Consider the following 16,748-nt stretch of genomic DNA (forward strand, 5'->3'; position numbering starts at 1 on the left):
TCCTGGCCCTAGGGAGGAGGCTCATTTCCTTGTGCTGGATGGATGGGTTCTTTGTGAAACCCAGCACTTGCAGTGTCTCAGTGGAGATGAGGTTGGGAGGTGGGAGTGGAGAGGATCCAGAAGGAGCCCCTTTCTTTATCCTGCTTGCTTCCTCCTTCACTGGCAACCAAGGCCCCTAGACAAACTGCAGAAGGGCCCATGTGGCTGTTTCACTGCTGTGAGGATGCGAGAAGAGGAGGGGGATGTTTAGTTCCATTTCTGGCAGGGCCACATGAGAAGCCCATAGGAGCAGGAGGTGGTGGAGAAGAAGCTGGAGCAAGAGCTCAACACAGCATGAGGCTCCATTTTCCCCTTGACCATTCCTCTCATATCCTCTTGAAACCTCATCTCTTACCTGTCAACCCAACTTACTCTCAGACTCTCACCGCAGAAATTTGCCTCCAGCCTCCTATCCTCACTCTCTGAGCTCTGTCCTGCCCTCTCGCCTTCCCCAGCTTGCTCCCTGTTAGGGCCAGTACACACAGAGCTTTAGTTCTGTGGCATTACTGATGCAATACTTCAGTACTGTCTCATTTTAGACTTTACAAAATTTCCTTGAAACAGAGAGAAACAGAGAGAGAGAGAGAGAAATTTTTCCATCCACTGGCTTATTTCCCAAATGTCTGCAACATCCAGGACTAAGCCATGCTGATCTGGGAGCCTGGAACTGTAACCGGGTCTCCCACATGAGTGGCAGGGACACAAACACCTGAGCCTTTACCTGCTGCTTCTCAGGGTGTGCATTAGCAGGAATTTGGAACCTGAAGCAGAGCCAGCACTCAAACCAAGGCCCCCCCATTCATGGAATGTGAGTCTCAAGAGACACCTTGATGTCCGTGTTAAATGCCCACCCTTTAATGTTATTCGAAAAGATGCTCTATTTTATGGAGTTCCCGCCATAAGGGGCCTTGTAATTTTGGAATGGAGGGGAGAGTTTCTGGGTAGCCTGAGAAATGAGCAGTCATTTTTGTCATTTCTATGGGGGAGATTCTTTCTCCTCTCAAAGCAAACTGACAAACAAGAGTCTCGTGGCTAGCACCTGCTCCACACAGGTACGTTGCACCCCTGTTGGCTATGCATAGTCAGACACCTGTGTGGGTACCTAAAATGGCTTAAGTGACCATGAGGTTGTGTCACTTGTAAAGGGGGCTAGAGAGGGCTCTTCTGCTCCACTGACTCTTGAGCTATCAGATTTCCCCATTGGCCAGTGCCCAGCAGTTTGGATCACTGCCCAGTGCAGCCAGATCCGAGTGGAAACGTCTGCTCCTGAAAGGGGGAGATGATGGGGAAAGAGGCAAGTCATGAGCAGGTTTCCATGCCCGGATCTCCAACACCAGCCAGCACCGGAGTGTGCATGATTTGATCTCAGTACTCAGTGTACCGCCTTGATCTCAGTACTCAGTATACCGCCTTGAAGGGCACCTCTCAGCCCTGGAGATGTCTCAGTGCTAACAACTTTTGAAACCGTATGTCTTCCCTGTGCAAAGTGGTCTGTTGATTTAAGGAAGCCACCACAGCATTACAGCCTACTCCTCTCAGACTGAAATTCTGGACTGTGCCTATGGGACCTCAGGCAGCTTCCTTGGCACTCTTTCCTGCAATTGTCTCATTTATGACATGAAGGTGATGGCACCAGCAACTCAAGTTGTTCTAGAGATGATGTGAGAGAATGCAGTGATGCTTAAGAGAGTTGGCACATTCAGTGTTTAATGTGTCGCATCACTCTTATGGACGTGTTAGAATTTCCATGTCTTAGTCTATGAACTTCCTTGCTCCTCAGGTATACACTGGAAGGCATATGAGCAAGACACAGAATTGCACTTCTCCTTCAGAGAAGCTTCCGAGGAGAGAACTTGGCCTTGGTTGAACTGATCTGGGTCAAGCCCAGCTCTTTGTGGCCAGCGTGTGGCCTGTTTCCTTGAACCTGAACTTCATTACTTGCAGCCAACCCAACTGTAGTGAGAGGAAATTCACTTCCCCTTCTCTGTCCCACAGCATGGACTCCCACCAATGGAAAGATTAGTTGTTCTTTTTTCATTATTTATTTTCATTTTATTTTGAAAACTAAACAGATGGAGGCCTTGTACCTCCTGGTTCCAACTCCAAATGATTGCAAAAGCAAGGTCTGGGCCAGGCTGAAGTCAGGAGCCAGAAGTTTAATCTTGGTCTCTCAGTGAGTGGCAGGGACTCAAGCACTTGAGAAACCACCTGCTGCCCCCCTGGTTATGTGTTCGCAGGAAGCTGGAATTGGAAGCAGAGCCACAATATGGGTTATGGGCAAACCAAACAACATCTTAACTGCTGTGCAAATGCCTGCCCCCACAACTGGGCTTTCAATGGAGTTGTTGGTGGCAGAGACCCCTCTCTGGGACTTGTCTTCTGTGTTGATGTCCAACATTCCTAGCCTGAAATGAAATTCTCTGTTTCCAAATGGGAGACTGCAAAGACACAACTCATATAGAATATGATGATAAAGCAAAGATTCAATGAAGTTCCTGGGGCGTTCTGGTCTCCAGTCCTTGCATTATGATTGCTTTTCTAGAGGCCCCATTAACTGTGCCAGCAGTGGAGTGTGTGTGACGCTCTCAGCTGAGCCACTTGGCTTTGAGAGCATCTTGGAGGGCTCAGGGCTGTGTGGGTGGGGAGAAGCTGAGGTGGCTGGGTGGGAGGCGTGAGACAGAAGGCACCACAGCCTCCAGAGATAGTCAGCCATGGAAGGTAAAGAGGCAGTGTGGGGGGGTTTCTTATAACGCTGTTCCACTGCCCAGAGCAAGCTGGTGTGTGCAGTCCAGCTGTAGTCAGCTAGCATCAGCCACTGGTGGTAGAAAGGAGCCATTCTCATAGGAATACATCCAGGGATAGCAAAAAGAGCATTGAGATGTGCCCAAAACAAGCTACCCTTCCCAATCCGACATAACTCACACATTGTGCCCCGTGCCCATGTCTCTCACGTGGAGGACACAGAGGGAAGTTCCAAGCTCTTGGCTTCAGCCCGGCCCAGTACTGGCAATTGTAACAATTTAGGGAGTGAACCAGTAGATAGAAGATTTCTCTCTTCCACTGCCTGCCCCCTGCCTTTCAAAATAAGATTTTAAAATCTAGGAGAAAATGGCTGGATAATCATAAAAGAATTTCATAGAAGTTCATGGCTTGTTCTCTAAAGCAATCAATGTTTGAAATTGTCATATTGCTGTCTTACACGCTTCCTCTCCTTTCTGTTGATCGCGATGGGGCTTGGGATCCAGCCCCTGGAACAAGGACAGCAATAGTTGGCATGTTACGAGATGAGATGTACTTTGAGTCGATTTGTGATGGACAACCTCAAGACATTGTCAGGTGATTAATGTGATCATTAGGACAGGAAAGCCTCAACAATTATGAGAGCAATAAGTTGTCCTTTACTTGACAATTTATTAGATATTGGTGAGCTGAAACAAGCTTTCAACTCTTGCTCTATCTTAAAATATGGATGGCACAACTCAGAGGGTGAATAAAATTCTGTGCTAATAATAAACATGCAAATAGGGCTCTAGAAATTCTAAATGATAGTTTCACTTCTCTTCTGCATGCCTTTAACCAGTTGGTACCTGCAGGAATAAATTCTACAGATGTGTCTACATTGCCATTAAATTACAAGTGGTGACCAACAGCTGTCCAGTTGATCTCCACATAATTTCCCCCATAGTAAAGAAAGTACAACACCCCCAAACCCTCCCCACAGAAATGGAAATCAAATATACTTTTCAATGTTTCAAATAACGGGAATGAGGGGAAGGAAGGACTGGAATCCATACCTGGGGGTTCTCCCCGAGAGAGGTTTTCGGGTAGCTCTGAAGAGGATGTAGCTGGTGATGACGGAGAACACGCCCCACAGAGAGAGAAAACGCCACCAATAGAGTTTGATTGTGAAATACACGGGGACCACCCACATCTGAAACAAGGTCACGAGCTGTCAGAGAAAGGGACAGGAAGTCTTTTAATGACTGTTCCTGAATGGTGCTTCTGTTATTTTTACTTATTTATCTTTTCATTTAATGTGAATGGCAGAGAATCTCCCATCCACTGATTTACCCCCTAACATCCCACCACAGTCAAGACTGTGCCAAGCTAGAACCAGGAGTCCAGAACTCTCTGTGGGTCTCCCATGTGGGTGACAGGAAGCCCAGCATCGGAAGCTGCCATCTGCTGCCATCTAAGGTGCATATTAGTAGGCAGCTGTATTGGAAGTAGAGGAGCTGTGACTGGCAGTCAGACCCCCCAATATGGGTGGCATGTAGACATCCCAAGTGGTGCCCTAGTGCTTTGTCAACCCCCCCATTCCAGCATCTCCACTACTACAGATTCAGAGGTCCTTCACCATCAAAGTCTGCACCATCTGACTTGTACGGCCTGCAACTGGACACCATCCAAATGGACAGGTACAGTTGTGGAGAGAACTGGCATGTTAAGCTGAAAATTCAAAGGAGTAAAAATCCAAATTGTATCTTTGCCCCCTCCTTTTATCTGACCAAGATGAAAGGCATTTGGAATGTTGACAGCTTTGGACAAGTGCACCTCACTGACTCGTAAGATGGAGGGTATTGTGCTGATAGCTAGAATAGGAAAGCCTCCAGAAACCCAGCTGCACTACACAGAGCTCAGGGCCGTTGGGACTTCCATGTCCCTGTGTGAAGGAGGCACAGTGGGGTAAAGGAGGAAGTGGCGGGCAGGTCTCAGAGAAGCTCCTGGGACCTGGTCTACTTGCTCTCCCCACGCACTCTGCAGGGTACACCCTCAACTCAGCCTGGAGCACCTTGCCCCTGACTTTGGGTGTTGGGGTCCGTGCAGTAGATGTGGGGGACATGAAGGGGTGAAGAGTGTTCCATTGCAGCCAGGGCCGCAAGGAATTTCCCGCTGTTTGGCAGGGCCCACCCGGCGGATGTCTCTACAACCACCTGAATGCAGCTCCACCTTCTTTTGCATGGACACTGGACCACCCTGCGGAAGAATTCTAATCCATCCTGGCATTTGCTACTGTGAGGTTAACCTTTTGCTCAGCCTGAGCTTGGAGGTCAGTGTCTTGCAAATGGGGCCCTTTATCATTCCTACTGTCTTGGCTGTCCCCATTGAGCCTGTGCTAATCAAGGGATCTAGATTTAGGCTTTCATTCTTTCCTCATTCTTTAGATTCCCCTTTTCTTTGTGATACAAGATTGAGTTGTAGGATAAGAATCGTAGCAGGAACTTCTAGGTACTGGCAGCAGGAACTTCTAAGTAACACTATGGCAGAGTTATCTTTAGAAACACCCACTTGACTGTGACGTAAAAAGTCTGAGCCAGAGTTTGACTGATTTTGTATAAATAAAGCGGACAGCTTTCCCGCATTGTCCATTATGATCATGAAATCCTAGTGGTCCATCTTTTTCTTTCCTCTTTACACCTCATCCACGCACCCTTCGCGAGTTCCGAACTCAGCTGGAGCTGGACTCCGGCATTTGGGTCTGCAATGCACCATCTTTCTCTGCTTTAGTCACTAAGTCCTGTTCTAGGCATCCCATGGTAGGGACTGTGGATCATATTATTTCCTGTTCCTCTGCATAACCCCTCTGGGTTTCTACGTAGCCCTGACCCAAGTCCAGGTAGCTGTCAGAGGGTCCTTTAACCTGGCTGGCCCTGATCTTACAGGTCACAGAGCATGACAGATGAAACTATGTGTTGTAAGGGGTCACTGACTGGATGTGGTTCCTGGAGTGAAGCACCTGCTACTCCTCAGAGCCAGCCTGAGACAGCTGTTCACCTTTCTTGGGGAGGTTTGCACAGTTAGTGGAGCCCCTTGGTCTTCCTGATCACACTCAAACTAACCACCTATCACCTCCAGGAATGGATAGAAGGGGGATGGCAAACTGGTTTTGTCTAAAGTGAGCATGTTGCTTTATTTTTGGTGGCCTTCAATGTGCCCTGTTCAGGATGTGGAGCCTGGATCTTGGCTTCCTGGTAAAGTGCCTCATGATCAATTCATTACACCTGCTAGTTGTACCATATTTTATCATCCTGAGCACATGAAAAAAAAAATCCCCATCAGTTATTTAATTTTTAAAGAATAATTTAAAGATTTATTTATTTTTATTTGGTTTGGATGGCAGGTTTACAAAGAAAGGACACACAGACACACACACACACACAAACACACACACACACACACACACACACATGCACACACACAGGTCTTCCATCTGCTGATTCACTCCCCAAATGGTTGCAATGGCCAGAGCTGAGCTGATCTAAAGCCAGGAGCTTCTTGCAGGTCTCCCATGCAGGTGCAGGGTCCCAAGGCCTTGGGCTGTCCTCAACTGCTTTTCCAGGCCGCAAGCAGGGAGCTGGATGGGAAGTGGAGCAGTCAGGAGCCAATGAGGCCCAGTCTACTACATCATGGCGCCAGCCCCTTTCTTCCACTTCTTAATGTGCATGGTGAGAAGGCAAGACTCAGTAGGAAGAGCGCAGGGTCACATATTTGGCTTCTGTAATAAGGTCTTTGTTGATAACAACACAAGTCTGAAATCCCAAGTATTTGTCAGATGGGAAAGCATTTCCCAGATCCCCCATTCTGTCTTGATTGCTCCATTGCCATGAATTCTTTTTGGAATTGCTGGTAATCCTTTTTTTCAGTGAGCAGGTGTTTGAAGCACAAATGTTTGAATGGAAGCATTTGGAGCCAGACTGACAGAGATATCTGGAGAGTGCAGGAACTAAATATCCTAGAACGTACTTTCAATAGTTTAGGGAATACTTTCAGAGAAAAGTAAATATTCTTTACTCTTGCCTGAATAAGAGAATTGCTTTAATTTTCCATCCTATTTTGTGAGTGTAGTCAATGTAACTAGTCTGACCTCTAGTTATGAAACTGAGGGGCTGCTGCTGTGGTGGTGGAGTGGGTGAAGCTGCCCCATGCGGTCATGTCATCACATATTCGAGTGCAGGTTTGAGTCCCGACTGCTTTGCTGCTAATCCAGCTACCAGCTAAAGACCTCAACAGGCCTACAGAATATGGATCAAGTGTGTGGCCCCCTATCAACCGTGTGGGAGATCAAGATGGAATTCCTTGATCTGGCTTTGGCCTGGCACAGACCTGGCTGTTGCATCAATTTGGAGAAAGAACCAGCTGAGGGAAGACCTCCATCCTTCTCAATTCATGTTAAAAATAGAGATGAATGAGATATACACAAACAGGAAAAACAGGATTACCTTCAAGAAGCGGAAAAGTTTGCTTGAGAACCTGAAACCACATGCTAGGTACCCAAGTTTGGTTTGGCACTAAACTCTCACCCACTGTTGTTGAAAATAAAAAGTGTGCAGTCCCTTCAAAAAAATCATCTCCTCAGTATTTTGTTTCCTGCTGCTGAACATGGAGATAGTTATCTGTCCTAAATTAGCCAGTTGTTGACTTTCAAAGTTCGTTACGTCTGAAACTGAAGGAGGAAGTGGGCATAGGCTCCATCTTTTCCAGTCGGATCATCTGTCATTGGCAGTTTGCCTCTATTTGAAGAGTTTGATTCACTTTTGCCTTTCTCCTGTAAAAACACTCAAGGCTTTTTTTTTTTTAACAAAAGGTTCAGTTCATTTCAACTTAGTGAAAGTACTGTGCCTTTCTGTTTTAAACTTTAGATCATAAGGCAAAATTTACAAGCCTAACCCATTTCCTCACATTCACAGAGTACCACTCTACAATAGTTTGGTGTTACATTTGGACTATATTTTTCTAAAACCAGTTTCTCCCTGTGGACCCATAACTATGTACCATTTCTAGAAGACTCAAAGCTTCTCTAACTTGATGCCTGGATATAATTAGCAATAAAGAGCAATGTTCAATGTATAGACTTTTAAAAATAAGCCTTTGGAGATCAGAAACAAAAAGAAAACAAAGCATAATTATAACATATTATGTATGCAAATATTTAATTTTCTTAACTTATCTTTAAGGTGTATACCCAGTCCCATATTTTCTCAACATGTAAAGGGGGAAGGCCAGACATTTGTATTAGAAATTCAATAATTGTATAAGGAATCGTTTTGCAACCAGGACCACCTTTCACAGCAATTCGAAAGATTCTTTATCAATTTCCAGAGCAGTTAAAATTTTTCATTTTTAATAGTAACTGCCACATATGAAATGTAGGAATGTTGTGCCTCATAAATAAACACATGAAATATGCGCGTCTCATACATGCAAAGGAGGAAACCTGGCAGCTGGGACCCATTAACGATGCCAGAGGGGTCGCCATCTGGGCATACGAGTATGGAACACATCTGCATTGCTGGCGCGGGGCGGCCCCTGCATCTGGATCATATCACTCGCCTTCTCCCCACCTACCCATCAGAGCAGGAGGAATTTCCTGACAAATCGGATGCGGCCCAGAGGTACCATGTTTTTTTTTTTTTTTCTTGTTGCCATGCACGTAATGAACCTGAGAAGAATTGCAGATTGAGTCAAAACAAAGGTATCTTTCATTTGTCTAATTGGGCAGAATGATGAATGAGCCATGCAATATTATGAAAGGAAAGAAAAAGTGATGTGATGCTCACTTCCTTTGCACTACAAATCCTGAACTATTTACAACCGTGTGTGTGCGTGTGTGTGAGTGTGTGAGTGTGCGTGTGTGAGTGCATGAGTGTGCGTGTGAGCGTGTGTGTGTGCGTGTGTGTGAGTGCAAGTATGTGTGTGTGCGTGTGTGAGTGTGTGTGTGTGTACGTGAGTGCGTATGTGAGGGTGTGTGTGTGTGTGTGTGTGTGTGTGTGTGTGCGCGTGCAGAAAGGTGAGTGATACTCAAAGGTAAACAGAACATTTCCGTGGAAGTAAAAGCCTCCAAGAATATTGTTGCTTTCAGTACAAAGGCAAGGAAGGAAAGTGTGGACATAATCAAACAAGAGAAAGGTATGGGAGCTTGGCTCATGAAAAGTCCTTAGAGATTCAGTCTGTTTGAATTTCTATCTCCACATCAACCCAAACGGTTGCTTTTGTCACTTGAACTGGGAAAGGAGATTTGATAGTGGTCTACCCGCGTGCAAGCATGTAGGTGCTTGTAGCTGAGTATTTGCGTCTTGCCTCATTCTCAAAAGATTTGGACTTTAACAGAGTTCTACTGGCACAGCACTATTTTCTTGTGTTTCACGGCGATTAATAGGCAGGAAGTTCGATTTAAAGAGAGCTCTGTGTTTCAATCTGTGGTGAATTATTTGCCTGCGTATTGAGGCAAGCTAATAGTGTGTCTGAAACCCGAGCTCCGTGGGTGTCGTTGCCAGGTCTTCTATGGAGCAGTGGAAGGATTCTTTCCTGGCACTCTCCTTACTTCCTGAAGACAGAAAAGCTAGGCTCTCTTCGAAGAAGGTGGAAAGGGTGGCATTTGATGACATTTTATTTTTAATTAAATGCTCTTTATGGAATCGGAAATAATTTGACCTTGAGGTCCTACCTAAGTCTATACAACATCAAGACTATCATGTCAAAAGACAAAAATCCCCATATCCAGGTTCTCTGTCTACACTGTGCCAAAAATGTAACTATTTGAAAACATCCAGATACTAAGATTCCAAACAAAATAAGAGTATTCTACCTTTATCTACCTTCTACGCGCACTTTTTGGCATCACGACAGAGCAGTTCATGTTACGTTTTTAAAATAAGCACATCGGGCCCGGCGTGGTGGCACAAGTGGTTAAAGGTCCTCGCCTTGCACGCCAGGGATCCCATATGGGCGCCGGTTCTAATCCTGGCAGCCCTGCTTCCCTTCCAGCTCCCTGCCTGTGGCCTGGGAAAGCAGTCGAGGACGGCCCAAGGCTTTGGGACCCTGCACCCACGCGGAAGAGGCTCCTGGCTTCGGATCGGCATAGTATCGGCTCGTTGTGCTCACTTGGGGAGTGAATCATCGGACGGAAGATCTTCCTCTCTGTCTCTCCTCTCTGTATATCCGCCTTTCCAATGAAAAAATAATAAAAATAAATCTTTAAAAAAAATAAATAAAATAAGCACATCATTTTCTTTGCTTCAAGTATTTCTAGTATTAGTGCTCTAGTGTACATAGCTCAGGGCACCCACAGGACCTAACCTATTGAGCAAAAATATCACTTCAGAAGATGGACATATTTATTAAAAGTTAGGGCTGACATTGTGGCACAGTGGGCGAAGCTGCTACTTGGGACACTTGAGTCCCTTAGGAGTGCTGGTTCAAATCCTGCCTACTCCATTTGCAATCCAGCTCCCTGATTATGTACCTAGAATGGCAGCAGACAATGGCATGGGGCCTCTGCCACCCACCTAGACTACCCGGATGGAATTCCAGGCTCTTGGTTTCTGCCCGGCCCAGCCTTGGACATTGCGTTAAATTTGGGGAGTAAACTTATAGATGTAAGAACTTACTGTCTCTCCTTGTTATTTTTTTTAAAAGATTTATTTTTATTATTTTGTTATTGGAAAGGCGGATGTACAGAGAGGAGAGACAGAGAGGAAGATCTTCCATCCGATGATTCACTCCCCAAGTGAGCGCAACGGGTCGATACTACGCCGATCCGAAGCCAGGAGCCTCTTCCAGGTCTCCCACGCGGGTGCAGGGTCCCAAAGCTTTGGGCTGTCCTCGACTGCTTTCCCAGGCCACAGGCAGGGAGCTGGAAGGGAAGCGGGGCTGCCGGGATTAGAATCGGCGCCCATATGGGATCCCGGGCGTGCAAGGTGAGGACCTTTAACCACTTGCGCCACCACGCCGGGCCCTCTCCTTGTTATTTTGTGTAATAAATTACAAAGCCAGATATACAGAGAGGATGAGAGAGAGGAAGATCTTCCGTCTGATGATTTACTCCCCAAGTGAGCACAACGCCCGATGCTATGTCGATCCGAAGCCAGGATCCGGGAACTTCTTCCAGGTTTCCCACACGGGTGCAGGGTCCCAAGGCATTGGGCTGTCCTCGACTGCGTTCCCAAGGCACAAGCAGGGAGCTGGAAGGGAAGTGGAGCTGCTGGGATTAGAACCATGCCCATATGGGATCCCATTGTGTTCAAGGTGACAACTTTAGCCACTAGGCCACTGTGCTGGGCCCCATATCTTTAAAAAATAATGTACATATGCGATTTTGAGATTTTAAAATGTATTCATTTCCTCCTCAGCATGTAGCCCAGTTCATACATAGAATGAAGTGAAAATAATATTTTGTGTATAATACCTTCAGAGTTGTAATATGCACAAACAATAGTATCTTCAGTGTACAAAATGATTCACACATTGTGTGTGCACCTGCTACATTTGTGGTGACTTCCTGCACTTGCTTATTCGTAAACTACCACAACTTTCAGTAACTTGGCGCCTCCTACCTGTCATCTGTTTATTTAGTCTTTCCATTTCATCACACATTTACAGTGGTGGTATCAGCATGGCCACACCAGAATTCCTTGGGACACAATGTAAACAGTTACAGGACAGGGCCTGTGTGCTGCCTGCTGTGTGCAGCTGCCTTCACCTTACAGACTCAGATCCGTGACTCTGGCCGGCAGCTTTCCCTCTGATCCCCTCCAGTAGGGTCGGTTCATTTACTGTAACACACTTAGATTCCCTGCAAGTCTGCCCCTCTTCTGGAGATGTTCCAATCTTTCCTGCGACTTGTTAAAGTTTGCATACTTTAAGGTCCACTTTTCACAGTGTGAATTTCTGAGATTGGACAAATGCATGATGCCTTGCTGCACAATGCTGGGATCACACAGGTTCATTTTCCTGCCTGAAACGGTTCCTTGTTTCACCTGTTGACTCCACTCCTCCCCAGCGGCGATCTCGGGTCATTCTGTAGCTCTTTGTTTTCTTTCAGAAGGTCACAGAACTGGAGTCATGTGTGTGTAACAAATAGCTTTTATTAATAGGTGTGGCCTTCTCATGCTGAAGGTTGTCCCTCAGCTCTGCCATGGCTTGGTGGCTTATTCCTTCTCTTATGGAATAACAGCCCCTTGCTTGGCTGTGCTACAGGTGTTCGTTTCATCAGCTTTAAAGGGCAGCTTTATGGGTGATGGTGAATAAATATCTGCACGCAGGTTTTGTGCAAAAACTGGCTTTCCATTTCAAATGGCTAAATACCTAGTGAAGTGATTGCCGGAGTGAGACTACGGCCGGCTCGGCAGGAGACTGCTGCCACACTGTCTCTGGGAGTGGCTGTTTTGGGCTAGGCCATCATTTAAGATGCTTGTGTCTCACGGGGCTATTCCTGACCCGTGGATTCCTGGAGAGCAGTGGTGATGGCTCAGGGAACTGGGCTCCTGTCACCACACGGCAGACCTGTCTGCGACACAACCGTGGCCACTGCGAGCCTTGGAAGGGTGATCCAGCAGGGCGGTGTCAGTGCTTTCTGCCTCCCTACTCTCCCCCTCTCCCCTTCTCAAATAAACACTCACATCACAGGATTTTTTAAAAGTAGCTTTCTGGGCCGGCGCAGTGGCACAAGTGGTTAAGGTCCTCGCCTTGCACGCCCGGGATTCCATATGGGCGCCGGTTCTAATCCCAGCAGCCCCACTTCCCATCCAGCTCCCAGCCTGTGGCCCGGGAAAGCAGTCGAGGACAGCCCAAAGCTTTGGGACCCTGCACCCGCGTGGGAGACCCGGAAGAGGCTCTTGGCTTCGGATCGGCATAGTATCGGCCCGTTGCGCTCACTTGGGGAGTGAATCATCGGACGGAAGATCTTCCTCTCTGTCTCTCCTCTCTGTATATCCGCTTTTCCAATAAAAAAAATAATAAAAATAAATCTTTAAAAGTAGCTTTCCAATTTTGCATTCTTTACAATGATGCTAGCTGCACATTCTCATTAACATTTGGTGTTCCCAGAGTCTTAGAAGTTAGTCATCAGAACAGGTACATATCGGAATTTCATTATTGTTTTCAGGTTGTAATTTCTTCATGACATATGATGATGATAAACTTCCATGCTTAATTCTCAACTGTATGACCTCCTTCGTGAGAGGCCTTTTCTTAATTTTTGGCAATTAATTTGGCAATTCAAAACTTTTGGCAAATTTATTGTCTTTTTTTTTTAAAAGATTTATTTATTTTTATGGGAAAGGCGGATATACAGAGAGGAGGAGAGGCACAGAGGAAGATCTTCATCTGATGGTTCACTCCCCAAGCGGCCACAAAAGCTGGAGCTGAGGCCAGTCCGAAGCCAGGATCCAGGAACTTCTTCCAGGTATGCCATGTGGATGCAGGGTCCCAAAGCTTTGGGCCATCCTCGATTGCTTTCCCAGGCCACAACCAGGGAGCTGGATGGGAAGTGGGACCGCCAGAATGAGAACTGGCACCCATATGGGATACTGGCATGTTCAAGGCGAGGACTTTAACTGCTACGCTATCGTGCCGGGCCCAAATTTATTTTGTGATTGAGTTGTAATTATAGTTTTGATAGGAGTTCTTTATTAAAGGTGTTTGCTGTGCAAAAATTTTCTCTAAGCCAGTGGTTTGCTTTTTTCTTTTTCTTTGTTTGTTTTTTAATATTTTGACAATCATTACATAGTTAATTAGGGTAAAAAGGGTCAAGGGCTACAGGAAAGTGGGTAAGACTATTATTTTTTCCATATTGTTTCCTTCATGTTTAAAGGGGGGTATTAATGGAGAAGGCCCATCCAATTTCCCAACCTCCCCAGGATTGTTTTCAATCTCTTAAAAATATTTTTCACAGGGCCCAGGTGTGGCCATCTTGTGGCTAAAGTCCTCACTGTACACACACCGGGATCCCATATGGGCCCCGGTTCATGTCCCTCCCGCTCCACCTCCATCCAGCTCCTTGCTTGGGGCCTGGGAAAGCAGTCTAGGATGGTCCAAAGTTTTGGGACCCTGCACTTGCGTGGGAGACCCGGAAGCCTCGGATCGGAGCTCAGCTCTGGCCGTTGAAGCCACTTGGTGAATGAACCAGTGGATGGAAGGTCTTTATTTCCCCTTCTTTCTGTAAATCTGACTTTCCAATAAAAATAAACAATAAATATATCATATACAGTTTTAAATTTCAATAAAATTGGACCCAGCATGGTAGCCTACTTGCCTAAGTCCTCACCTTGCTTGTGCCGGGATCTTGTACGGTCGCTGGTTCTAATCTTGGTGGCCCTGCTTCCCATCCAGTTCCCTGCTTGAGGCCTGGCAGGGCAGTTGAGGACGGCCTAGAGCCTTGGGACCCTGCATCCTCGTGGAAGACCTGGAAGATGCTCCAGACTCCCTGGCTTCGGATCAGCTCAGCTCCAGCTGTTGCAGCCCCTTTGGGGAGTGAATCAGTGGATGGAGGACCTTCCTCTCTTTCTCTCCTTTATAAATCTTAAAATCCAAATTACGATTGCTTTGTGTTGTGCATCACACTTTTGGTGTTATGTTTGGGAACCCATCGTCAAAATCAGCTTCATCTAGATTTTTTTTTTCTTGTGTCATCTTAAAGTCTTACTGTTTTGCGTTTTCCATTTAGAGTTAAGATCCATTTTGAGATTTTGAACACATTTTTGTAAAGGATATAGATTGTGTGGGTACATTTATATATTTTTGCACATGGATGGCCAATCCTTCCACCATCATTTTAAGATTTATTGTCACTAGCAAGGCACATTTTCAGAGAGGAGAAACAGATTTTTCCATCTGCTGGTTAGCTCCCCAAATGGTCACAACAACCAGAACTGAGCCTATCTGACGCCAGGAATTTCTCAGTGTCCCCCACATGGGTGCAGGGACCCAAGCACTTGGGCCATCCTCTGCTCCTTTCCCAGGACATGAGCAGGGAAGTGGATGGAAGCAGAGAAGCTGGGTCATGAACTGAAGCGCATACAGGAAGGCTTAGCCTGATACACCACGATGCCAGCCCATTGTCATCTCTTGCCGAGTGTTCCTTCCCCACGGACGTGCACTTGTTCCTCTGACACCCATGATCTGACTTATATATGTGTGGGATGTTTGTGGGCTGTTGTTCTGTAAGTCTGTTCTTCACTGACCTCATACTGCAGAATCATACATGATTACTATAACTTTACATTCATTTTCAATTTGGGTAGTGGCTCTCCTCCACCTCTATCCTCCTGGCCTTAATCTGGGTCTTTTGTGTTTCCAGTGCAATCTACAGCATACGTTTGTTGCTACAGACAAAATAGCTAGCTGAAATTTTGATGGAGATTGTATGGAATCTACAGATTCTATAGAAGCTGGGAAGAACTGGTGTGTTAACAATATTCATACCGAATCTTCCAACCCAGAAATAAGAAACATGTTTTCATTTATTCACTTCTTGTCTTCTAAAAAATCTGAGAGGTAGACACACACACACACATGGGTGCAGGATTCCAAGGCTTTGGGCCGTCCTTGACTGCTTTCCCAGGCCACAGGCAGGGAGCTGGAAGGGAAGTGGTGCCGCTGGGACAGGAACTAGCACCCACATGGGATCCCAGCACGTACAAGGTGAGGACTTTACCCACTAGACTACCGCACTGGACCCTTTTGCCTGCTTTGGATATGGGGGTAATATTGGCTTCAACAAATGAACTGGAAGTTTTCCCTCTGCTGCTGTTTTCTGGAAGAAACTATAGAGAATTGGTATCACTTCTTAAAATGTTCGGTAGAATTTGCTGGTGAAACCATCTGCTCTGGGGCCTTTTATTTTAGGAAGGTTATTAAGTATTGGTTCAACCTTTTAAAAACAGGTGTCGGCTATTGACATGATCTAATTCTCTGATTTTTGTGTGGCTTGTATCTTTCAAGAGGTTAGTCCATTTCTTCTGTGTTATCCAGATTTGGGGACATGGAATTGTTTAAAACATTCCTTAATATTGCATTTCTGTCCATGGAATCAGTAACGATGATCCTTTAGTAACATTAACAATTTTTTTCTTTTAGTTTTATTCTGGATAATTAAAAATATGTACACTTTTCTAATTTTTGTTTCAACAAAGGCAACAAATTTTACGTCTCTCATGTAGACAGGTTTAAGAATACAATGATCGGGCCCGGCGCAGTGGCGCAAGTGGTTAAAGGTCCTCACCTTGCACGCCCAGGATCCCATATGGGCGCCGGTTCTAATCCCGGCAGCCCTGCTTCCCTTCCAGCTCCCTGCCCGTGGCCCGGGAAGGCAGTCGAGGACGGCCCAAAGCTTTGGGACCCTGCACCCGCGTGGGAGACCCGGAAGAGGCTCCTGGCTTCGGATGGCATAGTATCGGCCCGTTGCGCTCACTTGGGGAGTGAATCATCGGACGGAAGATCTTCCTCTCTGTCTCTCCTCTCTGTATATCTGCCTTTCCAATGAAAAATAATAAAAATAAATCTTTAAAAAAAAAAAGAATACAATGATCTGTTCACCCTGCCTTCTGGCCCTCCCTCATCCCACCCACTTTCTTGATTTTACTTTTAATTTTTACCATGCAATATTATCATTTTATAAACACAAAGTTATTCTTCTTTAATTCTGTGGGCGGCCCGATGGGCAGGGGGATTCATCTACTTTTCCCATTGGGGACTTTGCCATATTAACCCTAGTTCTTTTAATGCTAAACAGAATTGTATTAAATTCCTAATCTAGGGCCCAGCACAGTAGTCTAGTGGCTGAAGTCTTTGCCTTGCACACACTGGGATCCCATATGGGTCCTGGTTCTAGTCATGGCAGCCCCACTTCCCATCCAGCTCCCTGCTTGCGGCCTGGGAAAGCAGTCGAGGACAGCCCAAAACCTTGGGACCCTGCACCCGAGTGGGAAACC

General features: G+C 46.1%; 1 protein-coding gene across 1 annotated transcript in view; it reads right to left on the minus strand.

Annotated features, from left to right (window-relative positions):
* RNF175 (ring finger protein 175) overlaps positions 1-16,748 on the minus strand; it is a 42,281-nt gene that overhangs the window by 16,045 nt on the left and 9,488 nt on the right. The window contains exon 4 of the mRNA XM_040966603.1: positions 3,834-3,988. Coding sequence (XP_040822537.1) covers positions 3,834-3,988 — 155 coding nt within the window. The remainder of the gene's footprint in view (positions 1-3,833; positions 3,989-16,748) is intronic.

Source organism: Ochotona curzoniae, unplaced genomic scaffold (genome assembly GCF_017591425.1).
Source record: "Ochotona curzoniae isolate NIBS_2020 unplaced genomic scaffold, NIBS_Ocur_1.0 scaffold_4506, whole genome shotgun sequence".
NCBI classification, from domain to species: Eukaryota; Metazoa; Chordata; class Mammalia; order Lagomorpha; family Ochotonidae; genus Ochotona; species Ochotona curzoniae.